Source organism: Liolophura sinensis, chromosome 4, assembly GCF_032854445.1.
Source record: "Liolophura sinensis isolate JHLJ2023 chromosome 4, CUHK_Ljap_v2, whole genome shotgun sequence".
Lineage (NCBI taxonomy): Eukaryota > Metazoa > Mollusca > Polyplacophora > Chitonida > Chitonidae > Liolophura > Liolophura sinensis.
Window position 1 is genome coordinate 14,022,710 of NC_088298.1, and position 26,980 is coordinate 14,049,689.

General features: G+C 38.9%; 2 protein-coding genes across 2 annotated transcripts in view; both read right to left on the reverse strand.

Annotated features, from left to right (window-relative positions):
• Positions 1–13,730, reverse strand: part of LOC135464708 (mutS protein homolog 4-like) — a 32,770-nt gene extending 19,040 nt beyond the window's left edge. Inside the window, exons 1-11 of the mRNA XM_064742212.1 lie at positions 13,598–13,730; positions 12,842–12,981; positions 10,866–10,998; positions 9,739–9,965; positions 8,886–9,034; positions 7,578–7,701; positions 3,910–3,976; positions 3,285–3,406; positions 2,641–2,784; positions 1,448–1,719; positions 472–591 (exon numbers count right to left, since the gene is read on the reverse strand). Of these exons, the coding sequence (XP_064598282.1) occupies positions 472–591; positions 1,448–1,719; positions 2,641–2,784; positions 3,285–3,406; positions 3,910–3,976; positions 7,578–7,701; positions 8,886–9,034; positions 9,739–9,965; positions 10,866–10,998; positions 12,842–12,872 (1,389 nt within the window). The 5' untranslated portion in view covers positions 12,873–12,981; positions 13,598–13,730. The remainder of the gene's footprint in view (positions 1–471; positions 592–1,447; positions 1,720–2,640; positions 2,785–3,284; positions 3,407–3,909; positions 3,977–7,577; positions 7,702–8,885; positions 9,035–9,738; positions 9,966–10,865; positions 10,999–12,841; positions 12,982–13,597) is intronic.
• A 7,390-nt stretch (positions 13,731–21,120) lies between these two features.
• LOC135464577 (zinc finger protein 22-like) overlaps positions 21,121–26,980 on the reverse strand; it is an 89,446-nt gene continuing 83,586 nt past the window's right edge. Inside the window, 3 exon segments of the mRNA XM_064742008.1 lie at positions 21,121–24,087; positions 24,089–24,231; positions 24,234–25,766. Of these exon segments, the coding sequence (XP_064598078.1) occupies positions 23,296–24,087; positions 24,089–24,231; positions 24,234–24,327 (1,029 nt within the window). The 5' untranslated portion in view covers positions 24,328–25,766 and the 3' untranslated portion in view covers positions 21,121–23,295.

Genomic DNA, 26,980 nt, shown 5'->3' on the forward strand with positions numbered 1-26,980 from the left:
AATAAAAGAGCGGTGGAAATCTGTCCTGCAACAAGGAGGCACATTACACGTACATGCACCCTAATGATTCCTTCGTCGTCATATGACTGAAAAATTGTTGAGTACGACGTTAAACCCCAAGCACTCACTAAGCACTCAGGCCACTTACTGTCACCAAGGCCCCAAGATTTGTCTCCTACTTTGTGTGCCTCCTGTGCACCCTATATCCCACAAGCCACATCTGCTATCCTGGAGTGCTACAGTTACACGGATATCCTTAATTTACCTTCCATGAATTACACTGATATGCAGCTTTGTGCATGACAAGCTCACACAAAACGCAAATAAGAGTGGCAGGCAGACTTGCGATTGGCCATGTCCAATTACCAAGGCAACACAAATGTGTATACAACTGATAACACAAACCTATATATATTTCTTATCTTAACAGAAACCAACAGTGAGACCTGAATATTTATTTCGTCTACATACTCTGACAGCAAAACATTTCTGTGTCCTCATATTGAGCGTGCCTTTCTGGAATCTTGTGTCGTCATGAATCACAGTCTTTATCTTCTCCATTATTACCCCAAACCCATCATCTTGTAGAGTCTGCAACAAAATCAGCCATGCCTGATATTTCTCTAACCGACTTCTGCTTTATGCCTTCCTCACACATTATTACAACAGAAAAACAATGGCAAATTTCCTGACTTCACAATGACCATATGTTGGCCATAACTTAAAACTCCTAAAAGTGTTGTGAGAAATCATTCTGTCAATTATGAAATTTTTAAAATAAAACTATTTTACATGAGATAAACACCAGTGAGACTGGACTGGACTGGCGTATACTCTGTCTTCATTTCAGCTGACTGTATATCCAACCTCATGGGCCAGCCTAGTCCAGTATTAATCAGTATACTTCACCTAATGTTTGGCCTGTAAGACGCACTTTCAGAAGTACAGACAGACCTAAAAATGGTACTTCTCATGCCAAAAGCTGGAATTAATTAAAATTCACAACAAAGTCTTCCTTTGCCATATAATGTGGTAGATTTAATCAGAATCAAGCCAACTGTGTCAGCCTTATATGACATACAGCAATGGTCTTTGTAAAGTAATGGGAACAATCTTTCGGATGTCACTGACACCTGAAAGAAGCCAAACTTTAACACTGACGGCACTTTTATTCTTAAAAAAGAATGCCTAAAATATAAGAAAGCTAGTTTTGGGGTTTAGGGCGCCCCCTTTTTATTTTATTGACTTTTAAACCCTTCTGTGACATATGTCTCCAGCAAAATGTCATTCCCCAGTAAATAGTACCTCTCTAGAAGGTAAACAGTGGAATGGTTCATACACTCCTCCAAATTGGCTGGCAGCCTGTGGCACCGCCAGAAATTGACATAGTACCTGTCAAAAAGTTTACAAGTTCTGAACAGTGGGTTTATCAAAACAAACTTAGAACCTGTCTAAAAGCTCTGAACAGTGGGTTGATGCACTCCTCCAGTGCGGCTGACAACGGCTCCACCAGTTCCAGAGTGTGTTTCAGGTATATGATGTGAGTGATTTTCCTCTCAGCTATTCTGACCGTCTCTTGTTTGGGGATTTGAATGCAGAGGGAGAGGAGGTGATCAATGTCAATGAATCTTCCCAGAACCACCTGGAGGTTACAGAACAGCTCTTCATTCTCTGTCAGCTCCGTGACGGCATCTTGTCGTAAAGTGATCGTGTCCAAGTCTGTCAGAAGGGAATGACACAAACATTTCATGACTGTCTGATGCAAAGGGTTTATTGGAAGGCGCATGGTTACCAGTGACCTGTAGCCTACTATTTTACTTCATGTCATTCTTTGCTAAATAGCTGGTCACTTTTCTAGAGTAGCCTTTTACCCGAACAGATACAGAAAGCCCTGATGATGATACCTTTTATTATTTATTGGAGAATACTGTTAAGAAAAATTTGAATTCAATACACATACATATAAATGCAGTTTTAACATGTTCAAGTATGACAGTTCACCAATACAAAGGAGGTAACTCACAAACAGGATTTATTTATTTATTTATTTTATTGGTGTTTTATGCCGTACTCAAGAATATTTCACTTATACAACGACAGCCAGCATTATAGTGGGAGGAAACCAGGCAGAGCCCGGCGGAAAACCATGACCATCCGCAGGTTACTGCCAGACCTTCCCATGTACGGTCAGAGAGGAAGCCAGCATGAGCTGGACTTGAACTCACAACAACTGCATTGGTGAGAGGCTCCTGGATCATTACGCTGCACTAGTGCGCTAACCAACTGAGCCACGGAGGCGCCCCCCCCCCCCCCCCCCCAACCTTCACCAATAGGAAGAAACAGGTTGGTAATTCTGTTAACCTTTTATTACAGCAAATACTTCCAGCACATGTGTAAATTGTAATGTATACTTAATTTCTGAATATCTAATTGTCATATAAAAATCCTAAAATTTGTTTCAAAGTGGATAAATCACCTAGTTAAATCAGGAGCATTACCAAATCATTTCAAGCCTGTTTCTTTTTTTATTTCATTTAGATTTACTCAAGGCGGGGCTTTGTTCTACAAAACTTTAAAGAAATTTTAAAATAACAAACTTTAGTGCAGCTATTTCAAGTATACCCCAGACTTGGGATTTACCACATGGAGGTTGAAGAATATTGGCACGGAGAAATCTAGCACCCCCTGGCGTTTTTGTGAAGTTGAGGACCCCGTATAAACTGTGACGGCTTCTTGGATCTTTCATGTTTTCAACCAACTCTAAGCTCCGAGCAGTTGATGCATCTGGAAAAAAGTATATGAAAATGGTAAAAAAATACATAAAAGGCATGAAGAATACAGGAATATGATGATGAGGGCTCAAAATTAACATCCGTTAACCACCTTCCCCACATGGGCACAATTTGCTTTGGACACCCTAAACTGCAGTAATGGCTGTCGTGGAACTGTCATGGAATGACTGCTCTGGGGACAGCCAGCTGGAAAATCCCATTTTGAGGCCTGAATGAGATAAGCATGGAAAACATTATCACCAGCTTCCGGCTTTCCATGAACAGCATAAGCTGTCTTTATTGTTAACCAAAAGGAACACAGAAAAACAAGCACTTTCACCTATTTTCTGTTTCATCACATCTAACAAAACAGCATTTTCCCCTCACTATCTCCAATTGTTTATATTTAAAACTGAACTCTTCCTATATTATAGTCACAAGTAAATTGCGCTGGGACTCCAAAACATTGCTTCAATAACCACTGGAATTTGTGATTTGTGGTGAAATACTGACCAATCATGGTTGTGTTTTCACTGCCCTTGAAGATGATCTTGAGAGATTGCGGGGCAAACATGATGTTCTGTATAAACTCCACGTACTTGAGCAATGCTGCAGCCGCAGACAGACAATAATACCTGCCCAAATATACAAATATTTGTTGTTTCATTAACATTTTTTAAATATTGTCCGCAGGATTGCCTTTTTGACAGGAAGCCTTCTGATACTGTATATACTTAGCTGGGAAATCTTGGGCATATACCTGGGAAACCAACAAACATTGATTACACCTGACTAATGATTTAAAATAAACTTGCACCAAATCCAGAGCCTCAATTATAGCAGATGACTTGTTGATCACAGACGACTGGTTTCAAACATTTATAATGAGGTCCAAAAATTTTCACACATGTAAATCCAATTAAAATTCAGATGTTTTCCATATACATTTGCAATGTACAAACACATACATGCAATCTGTGGACTGTGACTCTTTTAAGGTAAAGACAGCGATGTTATTTTCATCTTTTAAATCACCATTCCATCACTATTCTTACTCCTGGTTGTAAAACACAATGTGCACGTGTTCAACCAAATCATGTATGATCATTATACCTTCGCTCTACAGAAAACTACTTACTTTGATGCCAAATCCATATCCAATGTCTTCATTTCAGGCAGGCGAAGTTGTTTTATCATCTGTAAACCTGAGCAAACAAACAAAACAAAGTAACACCACACCACACTAAATTTTAATATAACTTTAATAAATGGATATTATGCAGACCCTACATGCACAGCATTACATAATTTACAGCACTGCTGTACATGTTGTTCTGTGAGTGGAGGAAACCGCAGTGCCCAGGGTAATTAAACCATCAACATTAGGCAAGTTACAGAAAATTAAACACTGCCTTGTGTGATGCCAGAATTACATGTCATACTTGTGGTCTTCTGAATGAATGAAAGACTATGTTTAACAAGCTTACTGTCACCAAGGTCACTTAACAAGTAAATAAGGGCTGGCCGGTAGCAAAAACACTATAATGTTTCATGCTTTGTCTGTAGTGTCATTGCTGTTTGGATTCCCTTATCCTTCACTGGCAAAGCATCATATTAGAGAAATTTTGTGAAGTACTGTGTAAAGCAGATTAATTAAATTTACAAACATAATTCTCTTATTTATATATCTGTGGAGCATTATGGTGGAAAGAAATGGTGCTGAGCCCATGGGAAATCCACGATCGTCCACAGATTGCATAATTCTCTGTCTCTTATATTCTGAACATTGACAGCAAACTTATTACACAATGTACCTTTCAAGACTCTTTAGCTCATACAAAACCGATGATGTAAGTCAAATAAACAAATGCAAAACAACTTAAGAAAGCAAAATATACACGTACATGTCCACTACAGCCAACCAAAGCTAGGAGGTTCATCCATTTTTGAACTATTTGGCCTTCCTGACAAAAATTCCTTCTTGGGCGTAAACCCCTTCAATCATTATCAAAGGCCTAGAGTAGGTCCATCACTTGGAAGTTATTTTCTTTTTTCTTTATTTGGGCTAATGAAAAAGATTGGGATTTTTCAAAAAAATGAACTTTGAGGGGAAAAAAAAGAAACAAAACAAACTAATAAAGTAAGCAGGGTTCCCACACTTTTGAAAAAATCTTTTCTGAGAACTTTCAAGGACTTAAATTGCGATTTTCCAGCACTTTCAAAGACCTTAATCCACATACTAACTATATTAAGGTAACTAGTTTGTACAATCACACAGCTGTACACATCTAATACTGAAGTCCCCCATAATGGCCACAGTGTCTGGTAATTTGAAAACCCACAGTCATATTCTTGAACTACCACTGGAATTAAACAAGAGTACTTGGACTTGGCTTGTCAGTATACATGGTACACATGCAGTGTGACTTTATTGGGCAACGGTGTCAATTACCTACATGTACAGCATGGTACTTCAGTGCTGACATCTCTCTAGTGTCAGTTACCTACATGTACAGCATGGTATTTCAGCGCTGACATCTTTGCAGTGTTAGTTCCCTGCATGTACAGCATGGTATTTCAGTGCTGACATCTCTGTAGTGTCAGTTACCTGCATGTACAGCATGGTACTTCAGTGCTGACATCTCTGTGGTGTCAGTAACCTGCATGCACAGCATGGTATTTCAGTGCTGACATCTCTGTAGTGTCAGTAACCTGCATGCACAGCATGGTACTTCAGTGCTGACATCTCTGTAGTGTCAGTTACCTACATGTACAGCATGGTACTTCAGTGCTGACATCTCTGTGGTGTCAGTAATCTGCATGCACAGCATTGTACTTCAGTGCTGACATCTCTGTAGTGTCAGTTACCTACATGTACAGCATGGTACTTCAGTGCTGACATCTCTGTAGTGTCAGTAACCTGCATGCACAGCATGTACTTCAATGCCGACATCTCTGTGGTGTCAGTAACCTGCATGCACAGCATGGTACTTCAGTGCTGACATCTCTGTAGTGTCAGTTACCTACATGTACAGCATGGCACTTCAGTGCTGACATCTCTGTAGTGTCCCAAAACCCAAACCTCATACATGTACCCCTGTAGTGCCAAGGACCTGCCCCTTCACAAACAGACACAGTGGTCAGGGGTGTATACATATGTACAGAATGGCACTTCAGTGCTGACACCTCTGTAGTGCCAAAGACCTGCCCCCTCACAAACAGACACAGTGGTCAGGGGTGTATACATATGTACAGAATGGCACTTCAGTGCTGACATCTCTGTAGTGCCAAGGACCTGTCCCCTCACAAACAGACACAGTGGTCAGGGGTGTATACACATGTACAGAATGGCACTTCAGTGCTGACACCTCTGTAGTGCCAAGGACCTGCCCCCACACAAACAGACACAGTGGTCAGGGGTGTACACACATGTACAGCACGGCACTTCAGTGCTGACACCCCTGTAGTGCCAAGGACCTGCCCCCACACAAGCAGACACAGTGGTCAGGGGTGTATGGGGTGTATGTCCCAAAACCCAAGCCTCACACATGTACAGAATGGCACTTCAGTGCTGACACCCCTGTAGTGCCACGAACCTGCCCCCTCACAAACAGACACAGTGGTGTATGTCCCAAAACCCAAACCTCACACATGTACAGCATGGCACTTCAGTGCTGACACCCCTGTAGTGCCAAGGACCTGCCCCCTCACAAACAGACACAGTGGTCAGGGGTGTATACACATGTACAGAATGGCACTTCAGTGCTGACATCTCTGTAGTGCCAAAGACCTGCCCCCTCACAAACAGACACAGTGGTCTGGGGTGTATACACATGTACAGAATAGCACTTCAGTGCTGACACCCCGGTAGTGCCAAGGACCTGCCCCCACACAAACAGACACAGTGGTCAGGGGTGTATGGGGTGTATGTCCCAAAACCCAAACCTCACACACGTACAGCATGGCACTTCAGTGCTGACACCTCTGTAGTGCCAAGGACCTGCCCCCTCACAAACAGACACAGTGGTCAGGGGTGTACACACATGTACAGCATGGCACTTCAGTGCAGTAAAAAGGGGCCAATTTCTAAATTTCAAGTACTTATTTTGAAAATATGTGATTTTCAAGCGATTTCCAAGTCCAGCAATCACTTCATCCAAAATCAAGAACTTTCCAGGATTTTAAGGACCCTTTCGAACTCTGGTAGCTTCACCTTGGCTATCTACAATGAGCATATTTATATTGATTGGCCCTTGGAAAGAATGCTTATTGCCAGCCATTATTGTTAGTTTTTTTATTGTCAATGTCTTCCTAAGACTAGTAATACTGTAAAATTGATACTCAGTCACAAAACAGTATGTCGTTGGCATACACAGTTTGGGGTGCTAAAGGTCACACAAGCACAATTCAGGCAAATGGGTCCAAAATGGCCTTCGAACTAAAGAGTGAGGGATTTTTTGTCCATTGTTACTACCCAGGAAGGTTACCTAGGTAACCAAATGTTATGACTTCATTTCCAGCACAGCTCAAAAATATGGTGGTCATGCTAGGCTGATTTTTTGATACGCTGTAGTGAAAAAGGCATCCTGCACGCAGAGGTATGGCATGATGGCACCACGCAAAAATTACGGTATATATATTCTTAAGGTTGAAGTTGACAAATTTACTGCATAAATAGTAAGGAAAATCAATGAGCTTTCCATTCTGTAAAGTCTCCAGTTTAAGTGCATAGATTTTCTTCAGTGGAAAATTTGGGGGTCAAAATAAAACAAACAGTAATTCCTAAAATAAGTAATTATAACAAACCTTTAGTTTCGTTGAAATACTTCCTCTGTATGGTTGAAATGCTGCTTCCTACAAAGGTGTCACTGATGATTTTGAACAGCTTTGTCATGCTTCCCCTCTCACCAGCTGTATGTGGTAGAACAATCTAGAAAAAAGAAAAAACAAACACCTTTCTATGTAGAAAAAAAGTACTTCATTATTAACTTAGGATTCAGATTTTATTGCCTGTTGACATTTGTTATTTATTTGATTTGTTCCACATTATAGCTAAGAATTTTCCACTTATACAATGAAGGTCAACTCCATGCATGAAGAAAATCAAACTGCTTAAGGTACCTGAACGTCATCAACCTTTGGTGAGTTACAAGAAAAAAAATGAAAAAAAAACAAAAAACACCACTGTACACTATGACATAATGTTCAGGAGAGAAAAAAAATACATATTTTTATCAAAACTTTGTTGACAGTGTTGTAAATTTGTCCAAACTTTGGAACAATTAATTAATTTGTGCCAAATTGCAAATAACTTCTAAAGTTTATTACAACTGTGTAATTATCTTAAATTATATGAATACTTCAATCTATTTATTTATTTATTTATTTATTTGATTGGTGTATTACTCAAGAATATTTCACTTATACAACGGCGGCCAGCATTAGGGTGGGAGGAAAGTGAGCAGAACCCGGGGGGAAACCCACAACTATTGGCAGGTTGCTGCCAGACCTTCCCACATACGACCAGAGAGGAAGCCAGCATGAGCTGGACTAGAACACAGAGCAACCACATTGGTGAGAGGCCCCTGGGTCACTACACTTTGCTAGCACGCTAACCAACTGAGCCACGGAGGTCCCCAATCTGTAAAATTGTGCGTAAGTAATTCCAAAGAGAAGCGTTCTGAACACCCCAATATTTTGCCACTAACTAAACCATTATCAATATTGCACAGCTTATCTACTGGTAATGACACTAAAGTTCAACAAACAGCATTATATTTTATTTACTTTATACTTCTGTAGGACTGTGCATTTGTAGTTTAGTGTTAACCTTTACCTAGAATTTAAAGGTAGCCATATTAGTTTTCTTGCAACTAGTATGAACAGTGGTGGTAGCACCTTAGAGACCAACACTGGAAATACTGTACTTCACCTAAAGTTTCGACTGTAAAAATGCAATTTCAGCTGTACATGTACATACCAACAAGTTTTTCTGAGAAGAAATTAATCAAACGTCAAACACAGCCCATGTGGTGGCTGAATCAGTCAGAAATTATCAAGCAAAATGTGCCCTTCCAAAAAAAAAGTAAACTTTAGGTGAAACACAGTGCTTACTTCTATGGGATTGTACAGTTGTAGCTTAGTCACAGCTTTCACATAGGTGACTGTGTCACAGAACTGAGACAGAACCAATACTGGGCTCCTTAGGTCAATACAAGCCATGCCGACTTCCCCTCGAGCCTGGCCACGCCCCTCCGTCAACGCTGTAACAACAATATTACACATCAATACATTTCTCAGATTTCTCAACTGTCTTACACAACTGGAAAAGCCAAACATTATGATATAAAAACGTATGTGTGGTAAATGACCTACAAGTTTGCCCCTCAAAATATTAATGTCATAAAATATTAACTACTTTGTTGCAAACAGGTTTCCAGTAGGACATCATCCTGTCTGTCAACAAACTTCAAAACTCCTATTCTCTGAGAAAAATTCACACGGTCATAAAGTGTCAAAATTTCAGGTCGTTTTTACTCCAAGTGAATGGAACACATGTACAGTAATGAACATGTATGGTACACATGTACAGTTATGAACATGTATGGTACATATGTACAGTTATGAACATGTATGGTACATATGTACAGTTATGAACATGTATGGTACATATGTACAGTAATGAACATGTATGGTACATATGTACAGTAATGAACATGTATGGTACATATGTACAGTAATGAACATGTATGGTACATATGTACAGTAATGAACATGTATGGTACACATGTACAGTAATGAACACCTATGTGCATGTAGGTTCAGAGAACAATGGTAGCCAGTTGAATATTCTCATAAATTTAACCAAAATCCAACTAATCTTTCTTACACTGTGTACATTTATACTGACATTAATTATCAAATAATGGCCACAAAGACTTAAATTTGCTCTTTATATTTCACCCACCAACAATGACAGAAGACTCTTCTTCAGGAGTAGAAGAGCTGGAGTTGTATGGGGTCTCACTTGACGCCGAGGTTCCAGCTTGGGCATACCCTGGCGTTCCACCTCGGGCAGGCCCATGAGTATTGGCCCGGGAAGACCCTGGGGTCCTGGCTTGGGCAGAACCTGTGGTATTTCTTGGGGTGTTCACACCCAATGACGTGGAACTGCCCCTTGATCTGGGTTCTACACTATGGTGAAGGAATATTAAAGGGCAAATGGTAATAAAAGTCATTAAGTTACCCATATGCTTCTACACTGTTTGTATAATAATAAAATCACACCTGACAGAGCAGATTTCAAAATGTAACAGTCAGTCATAATGTCTCGTATTTCAAGTCTGAACAATAGACATCAAAAAATCTGATAGTCTGTCTACTGTACTTTACTTTTTTCAATCACACTTAACATATAATTCAAAAATTGGCAACGACTAGAAGATGGAGTGATACATGTAAGTTCCCAGTTGAGCTTAAATCCTTAATTTAAACTTACTTCCAACAATATGAAGAATTGGCTTTGCTGTTAAAATCTGTACTTAACATGCAGGATAGCTTGTTAGTTATTTGCTAGTACAGGTTTGTTCTAGGTCCTACGGTTTCCCCCTCCAAGTAATATAAGTGCAATATTCAATCAGGCAATCAACCCATCATGACAACATACTCAGGAGTTTGATTTGAGCCTTGTTTGTCAAGAGCTAGCGAACTTCTGATGGTCGCCACTGAGGAACCTGGTAATAGTAGTAACTCTGAAACTACTGTTTGTTTATTTGATTGGAGTCAAATATCCTTTTCAACATTATTTCAGTCACATTATGATTGTGTGTCCTTGTAGCAAACTGAACCTAATGATGACATATAGTGCTGCCTCACTGGAACACAATGATAAGACACGAGGCACGACACTCAAAAGAGTCACAAACTATGCTGACACTAGGTCAACCAGTACTTATTTCTATTCATACTGATGTCTACAACAACTACTGTAAGTTCCCTCCTTAAAAGATGCTGTCTGTTCATCACTGGTAACACCTTGACAAGTTGCTTCAGAGTATAGTTTTCAGCTACGTGTACATGCATAGTGACCCTGACCTGCTTGTACTAGATTTCCCAGGATACAGGCCCCTGGGGGTGGAGAATCTGTTACATGCAGGTGTGCCAGATCCTGTGAGAGGACCCCTACTTGTGATCAAGGCTGTGTTCGGGGTTTCCAGCAAGGAGAAGTCTGTGTGCAGGAAAGAAGAGATTATAAGAAAACAAAACGGGATTTCTTGAAGTTTTAATCGAATGTCTTTTTTTTTTTTTTTTGGAACACAATCAAGATGATTTCAAATGAACTAAATGGCTGTGGAAGAAGTTTCTGTGACACAAATCCTAGACAGAGAAAATGCAATTTTTGCCAAGCAAGAGAAGAATGGGTTGACTTTAACACCCTCACAGTTGACAAGGATGATGTGCATGAATCTGAGAAACACAGGTTGCCACAGATACAGCACAGGGGTTACTTTCACAAAACTTTGTATATCAATTTTTGTAATTTTTCTCATAAATGATGATGCTTTATGGCACTATAACCTAGACAATGTCTTTTACAAAAAAAGTTATGAGAAATGTGACTTACAAAGTTTTGTGAAAGTGGCCCACACTGGACGAAGTAAAACATAAATATTACCAGCACATGTTAGCGTGAGTTGATAACTATACCATGAAAGACATGGCATGGTGCTTTACTTTTCACTGAAAACAGGTGTGATTATTGAATGTTAGTTCCTTACTTTTTCTCTATTATGGTTATAACTAAGAAATCCATCGCAGAGAGCTACTGTATCTAATGTTGCCACCTTTGTTACCCATGCAGCTATACATGAAACTCTTTGGTTTTATTTCTTAATATGGATTAAAAAAAGGTGGCCTAAACTAAACTGTAAAAAAAAAAAAAAAAAAATTCTCAGCTTTCTGTTTGGGGCCTAGCAATAAATCCCTGTATGTAAAATATGCATAACATAGAGCGCTTATCACGAAACATAGTATATGCCTTAAAAGAGAAAACATTTTTTCTTGTTTTCTTGGGCATATCTTTTTTCCTTGAAACCATATATATTCTCTTTATTTTATAGTACCTTTTCATATATCCTTCAAACCAGTATGATATATGCTCCAAATGGAATTCTGTGGTATTTACATTTTTACCTTCATTGTAACACATTTCCAAAAAATAACATTTCAAAATCTGAGCCAAAAGTCTCAATACTGTCAACGAGGATATTGGGTTTTAAAAGTAGTGTGACACTGATTTAAAAAATGTGCTGGAAATTAACTTATAGACGGTGAGTTTGAGTATCAAAAGGTTTCAAGTTCGATCAATTTTACCTATGGATTTTCGTTTACAGTAGTCGACACCAAGTTCATTCTGGACTAGTCACTGTTTCCCACACTGTGACATGTACACACCTTAAAGGTAAACTTAGAAGAAAATAACATATTTATACAACCTTAACTGAAAGAGCAATACAAAATGTGTCAAATTCTATTTTCATAAGAAAGAAAATGATTTTAAACATCATCATTTTCTACAAAATCCCCACATTTGAGGCACACTGAAAGTCCTGCCATGTTTTAGGCTTGTGCAATGAAAAGCCTCCTGTGCTTAAGGTTTACACTTACCATATGATAAACGTGCATTTCTAGTCCTAACTAAATATGTTCGTATACTGTGATAACTGATTTTAAGGTCTGTGAAAGCGAACTCTAAAATGAAGAGCTTAGGATGTACTTGAGGGCCACAGGAACATGCCTACATGGGTGGCTGTAGGCTGCCAAAATGTGTTTGGAATGTCATGCCCGAACAGCCACTGGGTAAACCCTAAGCAAGATGACGTATGCACAAATCTGATAAAATGCGGCCAAAAGGAGACTTCTAAGCCTTGGATGTTTAACTATTAAATACTCAAATAACAAGCACTGCTGTCAGAAAATAGAAATATTTTAATTAACCTTAAGAATAGCTCTTCATTTAATGTATAGGTTGCATAAATATATCTTTTTTCTTTTAAGAGATCAATACTCACTGTATTTTGGAGGTTTCCATGTTGTTGCCATCTTGATAATATCTTCGTTGACGAAAGTTCCTTAAACAAGGACTATTGCAAGTCAGTAATCAGCAACTACTGATAATCTTGATAATATCTTCGTCTTCAGTAATCAGCAACTGCTGAATAAAGATATAAGACAGAAAAAATGTACAGAGTGATTTATATGGATTCTATTCGCTTTATTTTTTGGATTTCAGGCAGCCATAACATATATGTATTCAGCTACTGTGGATTTTATATAGGGCCTACCCAGCAAAGCCTTTTTGAAGCATTATTTTGTGAGTTTTTCAACAGAAAAGACTGGAATTGATAAACAGCTGATGGGTAGGCCTATATGGGCACTCCATATTTTGTTGTTGTTGTTTTTCCTTTATTTTTTATCAATAAAAATTGTAATTGACGGAGGAAATAAAACTTATACATCTAAATTTAAGGGATTGCATTGAGATTGTCAGTAGAAGGCATATTACCACTTGCTGACGTATCTTCAGATTCTTGACTAATTTCTCCAAATGTAAAACGACACTTACCAGAACATTCTGTTTTAAGTCTGGTTGGGATGAGTTTTTTTTACATCAGCTTAAAACTTTTGCAGAAAAATTTGAAATTATGTAATTTGCGTGATTTTTACGTTTTTTAAGAATAACAGATCACGGAAGTTTATAACTTCAATTTCAGATACAGAATCACAAATTAATGACTAACTTTAACCACGTCTTGATCCGAACTCACATCATTTGTGCTCTGAACTTCGAGAGCAAGCAGACGACATCTCCAAATGGTCCCGGTCTTTTTCGCCCAGCAAAGATTTACTCCAAGGGAGACAACTCCAGTAAGTTGAATTCGTGAGTTATACCCCCTTGACCTAGACATTTCGTAGGTGTGTGATTGACTTGCCATCTAATTTTTGATGAATCTTTCTAGATCACACTTCTGTTGACTGCTTATGATTTTACAATTGCAACCTAGGATTCCTCATCATATGATTGAAAAATTGTACGACTTATAACCCCAAGCATACATACATGCACACAAGCCATAAATTCACATGTCTGTGGTCGACTAATGAAGTCAGGTTCAAATCCAGGTCTCTGGATTTTGGTGTCAAGCCAGGTGGTTTATCAGTTACCTGTGTGTGTGCAATGACTTCCTATGCACAATGACTGACTTCTTTGCTTTATAATACCTGCCAACACTTAAGTGAAATATTACAGGTATGACACTGAACACTAGCTAAATTAATTTTCATTGATAAAAAGGAGGTTTTAACTAGTGCAGTTTTCAGAGTTTTTTTAGGTCTCTTCATATCGACATATCGCTTGCTTTTCTTTGTGAGATGATGCCCCTTGAACTATTCTTGAGCACTCAGCGTAGAACTGCCAATAGTGTACTGCTTGATGTCTTGGGTTCTGGTCAGAGTGCCTGGGATTTAAAATCATTAAAAAGTAGTTTGCCACATTTTCAGACCTTTTTGAATCAGCCAGCTTGCAGAGACTATGTGCCTTAAGCATTCAATAACAGAATTCTTAGATGAATGATCTCAACTGTTACTTTCGCCTGGCTGATTCATTAAGAGCTCTGTTGCTGACATACATCTCTTCATCAAACCGAAATCCCTTCTTTAAAGAGGAACATTGTCACAATTTCTAAAACGGTAAAAAAAAAACACATACTGTCGTAATATTAACAGTATTACATGAATTTTCACCAACGAAGTCTGATCTCCTTACAAAATATGAATACATCTTTGAGGTATGAAATTTCCAATCCACATTAAGCCAATTCACCTGCAGTCATCCCGTTTTTGACTGGTGACATCCTGCAGTGAAAACCCTTTGTGAAAGAAGCTGACATGCAGTGCCAGATATGTTTCAACAACAAGATGAAAACTTGAGATGGTCTGCATGACTGTCACTTACTAACCTCAAGTCTCATCTGGGTCACTGCTTGCAGGGTTAATCTTGAACACTAATTTTGCCCATTTAAAATTTTTATACATATGGTACTCTCAATCAGACAGTAGGTCAGCAACCTGCGGTTATCCTCTCCGCTGTGAGAGGTTTCCTGTCACCATAATGCCGGCTGCCGTCATATAAGTGAAATATTCTTGAGGACAGCGTAAAACACCAATCAAATAAATAAATACAGAACCATGGAGCCAGACATAGTATCATGATGATCAAGCCAGGCCTTGTGCTGATCCCAAGCTGCCTGACAACGACACCAGACAGGACACCCTTGGGCCGTGTCATATTATCCCGAGACCAGCATTATGATACCCATGAGTCAGCCTCATAGGCAGGTATAGGCATCACTTTGATCATGTCCAGTATGGTCAGACTTCGATTTCCATCATAAATAGTACAGAAACACCACATTAGACCAGACGTCACTTTACAAAACACCATATTTTATTTATTTTTTTTTTCATCCATACCTATTAAAATATGTCTCAAACTAAAAGCACTGGTTAGCAAAGCACCTGGATTGACCAAAAGGGTTATGTCCCTTGCCTGTCACATACAAGTGTACACATCTAACCAGGATGCTTTACCTCATGGGATGAAATAACAAATACCAGTACATTGACTCATGTATGACAAACCATCAGAATAGTGTCATAAGATAGATTGCTGTCATAAAAAATGTACAAACAACGACTGTGCTATACAATATAAAATATGGCAACATTATTTTTAATAAATTCAACGAGCGAGGTAAAGACTCTTTTTACACTGAGGTTTTCTGCCAAGAACAGCACTTGGCGGAAGAGGACAAGAGGCGATATTTTATCCCCTATCTCATTATTTCAAACTGTCTTATGTATATAATATATATGTATGTATAAAAAAAAGAATATAATTTTTTTTTTTTTTCTTTTTGGAAACGGGTCTCATTTTCAAGACTTCCTCTTACAGACTATTCTCTGAAAAACGCAATTTCAAAGTTGTTAATTCCCAAATTTTACAGGGTAAATCCTGGGCAACTAAATTTTACCTAGTTCCCTGATAGGATAAGAAACTCCTAAAACATAAGACTTCTAATATCTCAATGCACAAACAGTACTTAAAACAGGTCAGTTGCACTCTGCAGTACTACCTTTGTCAATTGTCTTATTAATTAGACATCCAATCTACAAACATGAATTTGACGACCTTGCTACAGGCTTCCACCATCTTGAAAAAGAAGTATGGAGTCTCATAGAAGCAGAGGTCTTTCAGGACAAAACAAGACTGAAGTAAAACATTGAGCATTTGAAAGGGACAAATTGTGAAATACTCAAATACAGTCCAAAGTTCTTCATATATTTTTTCTTCTGATAATTGGAGCTGTTACATCTTTTTTTCAAACGCACTTTTAAAAAATTAGTCTTTAAATTTTAACATGCATTTAGAGCAAGCTGTAATATTTTCCACAATCTTCAGACATTAAATTACTCATTACATGCTGTCCTTTCTTCTCAACAGACACTTCATTAAAAAAAAATATCTGGATTAATTGTTCTGAATATGTTTTATTCATGTAGATTTTTTGATGTTACTTCAAAATTGTTTTGTCCACATGTGATGAGCTAATCGACCGTTCAAAAATTCATAATCTCCACAATGACGAACAAACTGACTCCCATAATTCATTGTAAAGATTTTAAACAACATTCCATTTCTCCTCATTTTCAACAAAAATAATTTTCTTTGTAATTCATTGTACAAATTTCAGTTTCCCTTTAAAGTCAGTCCCAAAAGGCCTCTTAATCCATCATCGAAGCTTTAAACAAATTTTCCCCTTTTCATACGAAGTAAAACATTACCTGTCAAAAGTACATTTACATACAGTATGACTAGACTGACAACCGGGTTTGCTGTTTGTAGACCAGTTACTCCAATTACTGAAAAGTTATGTCCTCTGATATAGCCGACACAAACTTTGCCTTGATGCAGAAACGAATGGCGAATCCCCTCCACCCTTACACACACACCAGAAAAACCAGTTCATTCCACATTGTGTGTTGAAGATTCAGGAGAATAATTTGTTGATGGGTGCATGGGGCAACATCTTCACTTGCCTCGCACCCAGAAAGTAACTCAAAGAAGAAAAGAAAGACTCCTGAAGACTACAGTCCGAAAGTCTTTAAGAACAAGGGGGTTGAGCTTTACGCACTTTGCAAACAAAGGCTTTGCCAAGAAATAGCTGCAAAGATGGAAGGATTGTTTCATAACGATACACTTCAGCAGAAAAATGCTTGTTCATCGCTGGATTAAATTTGAACACCTTGATATGGAGGCCATGATGAAGAACAAAACGCACACCTGCTGATGTGTTATATTTGATGAAAACCGTCTTCACGAAAGCAAATGTGATGTCTTAAACCACTTGCCCACACCATGAGTAATAATGCAGCTGCCTTAAGAAGATGACAGTATAAAAATGAAATTTGCTTCTCTGAAAAAGGCAGGTGGCTTTATGTGTCACATTACACTCAAAAATGGTGTCAGAAAACACCTACATAGCACAACAAAGGCACTGCTGCATCACTGAAAAAGTGCCGCAAATTTCCAAATCAAAGGCAAATATTTTAAATGATATCAATTACTTCATGCTGAATAATAATACTTTGACTGAACATATGATATGGGAAAAAAAAACACCTTTCTTCTGTTATTAAATTAACCTTAACAGAAAAACAAAAATGGCCCACATCTGCACATATATACAATAAGACCAAAACAAAAAACGCATGGATACAATTAAGTGCTGAGATAAAACAAGAAAAAAAATTACAACCAAGTTGACAACAAACTTGCTGGTATGAATAGTCTATCAATAACATGTACAGGTATATTACTTGATCATTAAGAAATTGTTTCAAATAAATTTGTGTTGCAGAGACATCCTAAAAGTTGCAACATGCCACATTCTACAAAGCACATACATCATCTGTGTTATATGATCACTTTATGAACAATAAGTTAAAAATAGTCTTTGGCAATAAAACATCTTCATATTTTTTTCATTTTTTTTCAGATTGTCAATTATCTGATTTCAAACCAAAGAGGTGAGTTAAGTGTTGGTGAGCGCATGTGTGACAATAGTTAATAACTAATAAACAGAAACCTGCAAAACTTGAGAGATGGAAAAGTTCTTTCTTTTGAATATATTGCATTTTATCAGACAGTAAAAACTAAAAACACTCACTGTCATTTTAGCTAGCCTTGTCTTTCTCATAAAACAAAGGAAAAATAGCTCAATTAAGGAAAGATCTTTCATTACATCAACAGTTGCACATTTCCACTGGCTTTTATACAATGGCTACATAATCAGTTCAGATGGAAACTTTGAGGAAAAGGCAGAAAAATGAATACAAAAGTGTCCGAAAAGCTGGACTTCATGTCAGGCAGGTTTATATTGAATATTTTTGGAGGTTTACTCCATCACCGGTTTTACAGTACTGATCCCTTTAGAGAAGGAATTTTGTACACTTACATAAATTCACCCCCTGCCCCCTCCCAAAACACTACTAATTTCCACAGGTAACTAGCATTTAATTTACCACAGCGATGAAAGCGCATAAAAATTGTCACTTTTCCCACAACTGGTACAAAACATATGAAAAGCACTACATTAACAACCTGTTCAATACACATCGCAAGACACACATCTTTCTCTCACAAGGCAAGCGAATATCTTTCAGCTGTAATTGATTCTTCAACCGGGAAATTCTGTTAACAACAACATTATTTAAACAGTTAACAATTTATGTGTATTGGCTCATAATTGTGTGAATGTGGGTATTACAGAGACGGATCAATGACTGTACAGAGTACAATCAGTTCATGAAATTCAAAAATCCCATTTCTGACACCATAATTTTCCCAAACCCAGCAGCCAAAGTGTGCTCCTCTTCCCTTAAAAAAGACCTTGGAAAGTATTTTTTTTATATCTGAGCATATATCATATGTCTGAGAGAATCATTCCATTTGGGGCATGTATAACGGCCTAAAACGGTTTCAGCATGTCTTCACTGATCAATGAAATTTAACATCCCATTCTTATCAAATGTTATCTTTACAGAATGCAAGATTGACACTGAACAGAAAAAGGGAATCACCTAATAATAGATACTGAAATTCTGCACATTTAAATCTTTTCCCAAAAAATTATACGACTGCCTCTTTCAGGATATTAACAATACTTCAAAAGTAAAACAAATCCATGATCTTATAATCAGCTGTTATTTTAATGCTGTAACCAAACAGACAGACAATGCTGGAAAACTGACAAAACAATTACACTACAAAGTCTAAGACACAGTACACTAGTGTTTGCAAGAATTTCAAACAGGGAAGCATAGGTAGATATACAGGTCTTTCATGATACAGGTGGAATCAAGTAAAAACATTCTACCTATCAATATAAAAATATATTCGAAATATGCCTCCCTCCAAGAAAATTTTCTACGAAATGTCAATCACTGTCCAGGAGGTGGCAACTCACCAAATTTACTAGAACCAACTCCCCCAATATCAAATTTCATGTATGTTTACATTTATTAAGGTCAAACAATAGCGTCTTCAGCCTATTACAGTAATGAAATGCCACTCTTTAACATATGCACTACTCAAACTACACTAGAAAACCCCTTTGCTTTGTTGCTTTGTTTTCTTATTTATTTATTCATTTATTTAAGCATTTCCTGAATAGGCTACATACACTTGAAAGCTGGGATCGCACACAAACAGCTGTCCGGGGGCAATTTTCCTGTGCAATGGCAACTCAGGTCCAAGCTGGAATGAATCAATGTTCTCTTGTAATACATGGGTACTACCTTACCAGTCTGGCCACAAATCGCCACAGCAAAAGCAAGAAAAAACAAAAGGCTACAAGCTTAATTAGGTCTGAATTATCTTAGGTGGTAAAAATTTCCCAATAGTTAACTGTAACTCTCCTGGGAAGACAGTCTCAATGTGGGCAACTGACTCAAACTAAACAACCAAAAGCTGGCTAATATGGCTCACCAAATACACATCATAAATCCAAACACCAACAACCACATCCTCCACAATGCTCAAGCATTGGAATAGGTTTTGGGGCTTTCAAGAATTCACACAATTTTTTGCTATCTGTTGTCAACTATAGAAGGTGGTGTACAGTAGGAATTAATGTCAGTGTTCCTCTCAGTTTTTCTTCAAGCAAATCTAAACATTTGTCTATCTGGAGACCAATGTCTATCTGGCATAGTTCATGTCACTAAGCAACTCTGCGATATGGACCTGTAAAACCAACTGCAGTCGTCAAGCATCAATGCCCAGTGTGAAAACACTATCCAAAATTTATTGCCACTTTAAGTAGAAAAGCATTTGTTGTTTTCCATTTGCTTTGTTCTGGCAAACTGAATCAATATCCACTTACAAAATGCCATGTAGAATCCTACACCTATTGAAAGGTTAAACATCAGAAATACTGGTGTAAGTCTGTTTACGTTTGCAAGTCTGAAGTTATTTTTAATTATCCTCCTAATAATTAGTATACTACTAATATTAAATCCTAATACAAAGCTCAAAGTAGCAATTAATCCAGAATTACTGATATCAAATTCAACGACCACAAATATGTAGTGATATCAATATATATTAAATAAATACATGTACATTTATTGATATCACTAAATATTCATATTGACATGAACTGATATCCACCATTCTATATTAAATGATACTTTTGGCTGCCCCATATTATATGAACAATCAAAGAACGTTATCTGAAACTCACCGGTATAACTGACATCAAACTTCTGAATTTATCTTTCTATACTGGGTTGGTGGACACCAGAGGTGCAGGTAATTTCTACAATAATATCAACCTTCTCAACCACTTCCACATTAGCAACAAAAGAAAAGACCATTTCAAAAAATCTTTTCTCAAAGGTTACAATGGTGGAAAGATTCTTGGATCAACACTGTAACCACACCACGAAAACATCGAAACCGCGTGGGCAAGCACTATAATCCCTGTGCAGAAAAACCTGGCATTTACAATAGCACTATCCTCTCAGTAGTTCTTGATCCTTACAGCCCGTTCAACACCTCCCCCACCCCCCCACATTAATACCTCTCTCCCCTCATCCCCGACAAATAATCAGTGAAGCAGTTGGCAACTCAGAGAGGCCTGAGAACAGTCAATTGCTGAACAATTCAATATAAAAATTAACCAATCAAAACAATGAATTTCTCTTTCAAATGTAACAATTAGCAAATTAGCACTTCACCTAACAACAACTGAAACAAAGCCAAGTTTCAACAATAGTAAAAACAGGAAAAAGTATTCAAAATATTTGACTTGGAAATTATCCTTTGACAGCAAAGGCACAAACCAATCTTTAGAGCCAAAGACTTCAGTTAATCAACTCTTGACATCTCAAAACCCAACATTTATGAAAATTCCAAGGCCCAAACCATTGTATTAAACAAAGAATGAATAAACAAGATATTAGGGGGGTAACACCATACGGGCAGTATTTGGCCAAATCATGGCAACTGTATAAACTAAGAGTCTACATTATTTTCCTGATTTCATAGAAATATGTACGCCCAAGCTTGGTCTGATCAATAAGGCAGAATTTTTCTGTTAGAACGGACAATGAATGACCAGCAAATTCGGCAACACCAAGTCTACCTCCATAACTGTGTATACCCTTTTGTAAAATAATTCTACTAATATTTGTATTACTCTAGGTACCATATCAGTGGTTCTTTTGGAAGTCGAGATAAAGGAATCCAACATGTATGTATGCGCAGAACTTCACAGGTTGTGAATTGCAAGAGTTTTAACACCTAAAAATGTTAAGGCATTGGCAACTGAACAGCATGCAGTTTTCTTTGACATCTTTGCCCATTATTAAAGCAAAACAATTTCCATAAACTCCGAAGACATCTGGACTTAAGTTAGTTAAAGGATTCCTAGTAGAAGATCATTGAACATTGATTACCTAAACACTTCACTAATTGTGGCAACCTGATCATCAAGAATGCACTGATATTCAGCTTTTTTTTTGGTTGCTAAGGACAGCTACACGTATAGACCAACTCTGCCTTGTTTTTTACCACATAAACCCTGTACATAATAAAAATATAAATCAATTCACCTTGATTTCTTACTTACTTTCAACATCCTAACCAGCACTTTTAGTATCACAGATCAAAACTGCACTATTACAAACTTGCTGTCCCAGTTTGTCGTTTTCACTTGCACCCCTGCCTACAACCATCCCCTTTCCCTCCTTCCTCAAGGTCAAAAAATTTTGGCCCTGATCTGTGAGTGTGAATTCCCAGAGTAAATATCTAACATATCTACTGAGAACAACATTGGACACTCTATTTCATACATAACTTTAAATGTTGACTTAGCATCACTGCTTGTTGATAAGGGCCACACATGGAGCTTAACTTACAAGAGTGAATATCTGTCACAATATTCTGAGTTCACCCACAAAACTTTAATTAACACAATGTTTTTAATTTCAACAATAACTGTAAAGAAAATTTCTTCACTGTACAATCCTGTTAATGGTCATCAGCACAATTCCACTCTGTGAAGGAAACAAAGTTTTTATTTCAACTCGAACAGTTACAGTTGACTAAAACCCTGTCTGTTTCAAGTAGAAGACTTCCCCAAGGGGAGACAACTCTCACCCGCATTCTGACAAAAATCTGTTTATATACAAAAGGCACTAAAAACCGTGCAATTGCCAGCAAAAATGCAAAAAAAAACTCACAAAAATGACAATCATCTAGAACCCTTGAATGTTTTTACTAAGCTACCAAACAGAGTAAAAATATGACAAAAATGACTTGATATAAATCAATAATGAGTAACCTGCTGATAGATTCAAAATGAGAGTTTTAGATACATCCTCATGGAACATCCACTTTCCCAGTGGAGTTTGAAAAAATACCAAAGGTGAGAATAAAAAATGATTCAGATGTACTTCCACTAAGACCAATAAAATGAGTTAATCTTATGATAACAAAACAGAACAGGTGTATGAAAAGAATGCAGCTTGTGTGCTGAGTAAATGTACTTGACATATCAAGACCAACAAATCTGAACAAACAAAACCAATGTGGAACATTAAAAAAAAACAAATAAAATAACTCAAAACTAGCATCAATTTTGTATATCGTCTGAACTGATGGTGAATTTTCGTAGACTGTCATCGTCAATGACAGGTGTGTCACGTGCGCTACGATGTTCTGTCGATTCTTTAGTGTCCATGTCTCCAAAATCATCTGCTACTGAATCGCGTCTGGAATTGGACCCTTCAGAGTCTATGCTCTCAAAACTTGTTGTTGACCAGTTCCTTGACTTCCTATACGTAAAAGTTGGCTCTAAAAACGGTCCTGGACTGTCTGCGTAAAATGCTGAGCTGCTCTGCCTTAAGTGTGGACTCTCTTCAAAGTCTGTGCTTTCAGCACTCGCAGAAGACACAGCCGATTGCCACTAGACAACGGCTGAGCTTCCGCTTCAAAACTTTCACCGCTCGTTGCCGAGCACTTCCTGTTACCACCTTCTGATTCCACGCTGTCCACGCTCGAAACGGAACAGGTGCGTCCCGAATGTTCCTGTGAATCGGTCGTGTCTGTGCTGGACACAGAACTTTTGCGCACATTGGAGCTCTCACCTTCTGGCACTGCCAAGTATTTGCCACGCTTTGAGGAGCGCTTTAGATGAATACGCATGTGCCTGGTGATCATGTCTCGGCGGCATGCAGCGTAAGGACACTGCGGGCACCTGTACGGTTTCTCACCTGTGTGAGTGCGCTGGTGAGTGTTGAGATGGTCACTGCGACTAAACACCTGGCCGCAGACCCTGCACTCGTAGGGCTTCAGTCCCGTGTGCAGCCGCATGTGCCTCGTCAACATATCGCTGCGTGAAAACGCTCTATTGCACACTTTGCAGTAATGAACTTTGTTGTTGTCGGCTGTTTTGACAGTCTCTGTGGGTAAATGTTTTGCCATGTGTTTTGCCAAGTTGTCATACGACGGAAACACTTGTCCACACACAGGGCAAATGTAGGTCAGCTCTGAGCCTTGGGCATCGTCAGACTGGCGCTGGAATTCAGTGACAGGGGGAGGTGAACAGAAGAGCTTAGGCAGAGGCTTATTGGAAGAGACCTGGAACCTTGCAGGGCTGCCTGGGTACACCAGGCGAGGCGATTTTGGCATTCTTGCTGTGCTCTCCTCCCGACCCTAAATATGGCGATCGTGGCGGAAAAGTAAAATGTAACCCTGGTGAATCCGGGCTGAATCCAGGGGATAAAAACTCTGGGTCTGAATGGCAGCGAGACTCAAACGGACTAGGTAAGTTAAATTGAACACTCGGCCCTCTGGGACTGACCAGAGTGGAGAACGTGGAGACATCATTTCATGCTGAGGCGAGTAGAACATTGGAGGGGAGTGATGGTACATTGAAGGCGACAGCTGTGTAGGAAAAAGGGGCAGGATTCCTCAGTTCCTCGTGACTGGCGAAAGTCGCAGACGGCATTTGCTTACTGCGGAGATCCAGAGGTTCCTCGTTCCTGCGACGTGCCTTCTGCGAGGATCCTACAGGAGCCTTTCTTCCTGGTTCTAGATACTCAGTGGCCTCGAACACATCATCTTTAGTTTCAGTGCTTTCGTCTTCATCTGCCCTCCTTGATGACGATGGCTCAACATCACGTACATGAATAAAAACCTCTGAATGAAGAGACACGTCCCCTCGTCCTTCACTATCTGTACTTGAGAAACTCGGATTTTTGCGTTCAGACTCTGCCTTGACCAATTCCAGTCTTTTCTTCGGTGTACCTGGTACACATTCTGAGGGACCTCTTCACACTTTCAGGAGATCCCTCACATCAGTGTCCTTCAAACTTGATATGTATCGCTCCTGTAAATACTTTTTAAAGCTTTTGGGGTAGGATGCTGCCTCCTTTTTCTCTGTATCGGCCACTGTCATGTAGCCTTTCTCCGCCTCCGTTTGTGACATCGATATGCACTCCGGAGGCGGAAACAGTTCTATGTTCCTGGAAGGCTCATCAAATGACATCTTGCTTTCCTGTTTTGACCAAGCCTCCATTTGATGCCTCCGTTCCTCAGAAGTCTGATACTGCTCCGTTTTATCTGATTCTTTGAGGTAAGAAGCACCATGTGTTGGAGACTTCCACAGATGGGGACGATAAAATGGAGACTGTTGTCTCGGCACAATGACCGGTTCGCGGTACTGCTGCGTTGAAGGCGTGTTGTGCATCTTCGGCGGAGGCGAGGGTCTCTCTGAAGGCGATACATCCACGAACGCCGGCGAACCACACAGCTGCTTTTGCTCGTGTTCTGATTGGCAGGCACTTGAGGAAGGCAGCTGCTTAGGGATGGGGTAGCAGACGCTGTGGGACGTGCTACTCTGCTGGATCACTTCCTGTTGATACTTCATCCAACCTTCCTGCTTCATCTTCAACCTTCTCACATGCACCTCCTCGTACTCTGTGTAAGATCGCACCGTCTTGGTCACATTTGTGGAATGTTCACCTACAGTTATCTCCCCTTGTTCGCACTCTGGGATCAGGGGCACCCGAGGCTCTGTCGGGGTTTGGGTGTACAGGTCAGACTCTTTTTCAGATTCGTACCCGGAGCTCTGTTTATCAGAAAGTCGCTGAAGCACGGCACTGATGTTCTTCCTGCGTTGTTCCTTCATTTCTGGTTCCTCGGCACTCTGTCCGAAGTTCCCCATCATGGACATGGTGGCGGGACTGATGAGGAGGACAGAAGGAGGGCACTACCCTCGCTGTCAGGGGCAGCCATTAGCTCGGACCACCCCCTGCAGCTGGCGGACCCGCAGGTTCTCACGCCCCCACACCCAGCCATCCGGGTACAATCTGCAAAGAAAGGATGAAGACAGCAACATGAGTGGAAGATCATTATTAATTTCCTGATTTCAGCTTATTTTGTACAAAAAATAGGCAAAGGAAGATGGCATTTTAGTGAAAGAACAATCCACTTATTTCAACCCATATTTTGTACCTAAAACATACAGACATGCTGGCTTCCTCTCCAGCCGTATGTCAGCAACCTGACATCCACAGGTCTGTCAGCAACCTGACATCCACAGGTTGCTGACAGACTTCCCTCGGGCTCTGCCCAGTTTCCCCCCACCATAATGCTGGGCGCCGTCGTTTAAGTGAAATATACTTGAGTAAAGCATAAAACACCAATGAAATAAATAAAACATACAGATGAGCAAAGGTGAGTGAAAGATTATTGATGTATTTCGCCTACAGTTAAGCATTTTTCAAGTGGCACATAATCTTTACAAACTTTTTCCCATGAAGTTTGATTAATTTCTTATCATTTGTAGGGAACAAAAATATCATTTTAAGATATTTAGGTGCTTCTAAAAAATGCCATTTCTTAACCAGTCTTTAGGTGGAAATACAGTATGTGCATTTTAATTCCTGCATATTTGTTTACATCAACATAATTCAACATTGTTTTCAAATTATTTTACTCCTCATCCCGCAAATGAGGTTCATTTGGTACGATGATATTCTACTGGAAAGATGTAAGTTTCATCATTAAAAGATATATTTGTAACATTTATATGTCTCTAAAAATGTACATTTCAAGGTGAAATTTTAGTTCATTTATCATACACATACATGCACTATTTACACACTTGCCCCCAAAATTCATCCCCAAACATGCATTTTTATAAGCAATTACCTATAAAAATAGGGAATTACTTTGGTAGTGAAATTATACGTTTTTCCTGCGGCATATCATCAAACTTTCCAAACAAACCTTAATAGGCATTTCTAACATCAATAAATCTCTCGGAATACAGTAACTTAGTCATGAATGACAGTTCAGGCCACATACAAAAATTCAGTATTAGTTTTTAATTACTTTCCTCCTGATATGGTCATCTAAACTTTCAGTCAACTGTGCACAAATATCTAAACTTTCAGTCAACTGTGCACATGTATCTAAACTTGGAAAAAAGTCGATGCAGGACATATAACGCCAAATGTTCCAGGAATTCACATTATTGAAGAAGTTACAATGTCATTTACATGGCAGTATTGTCCTGTAC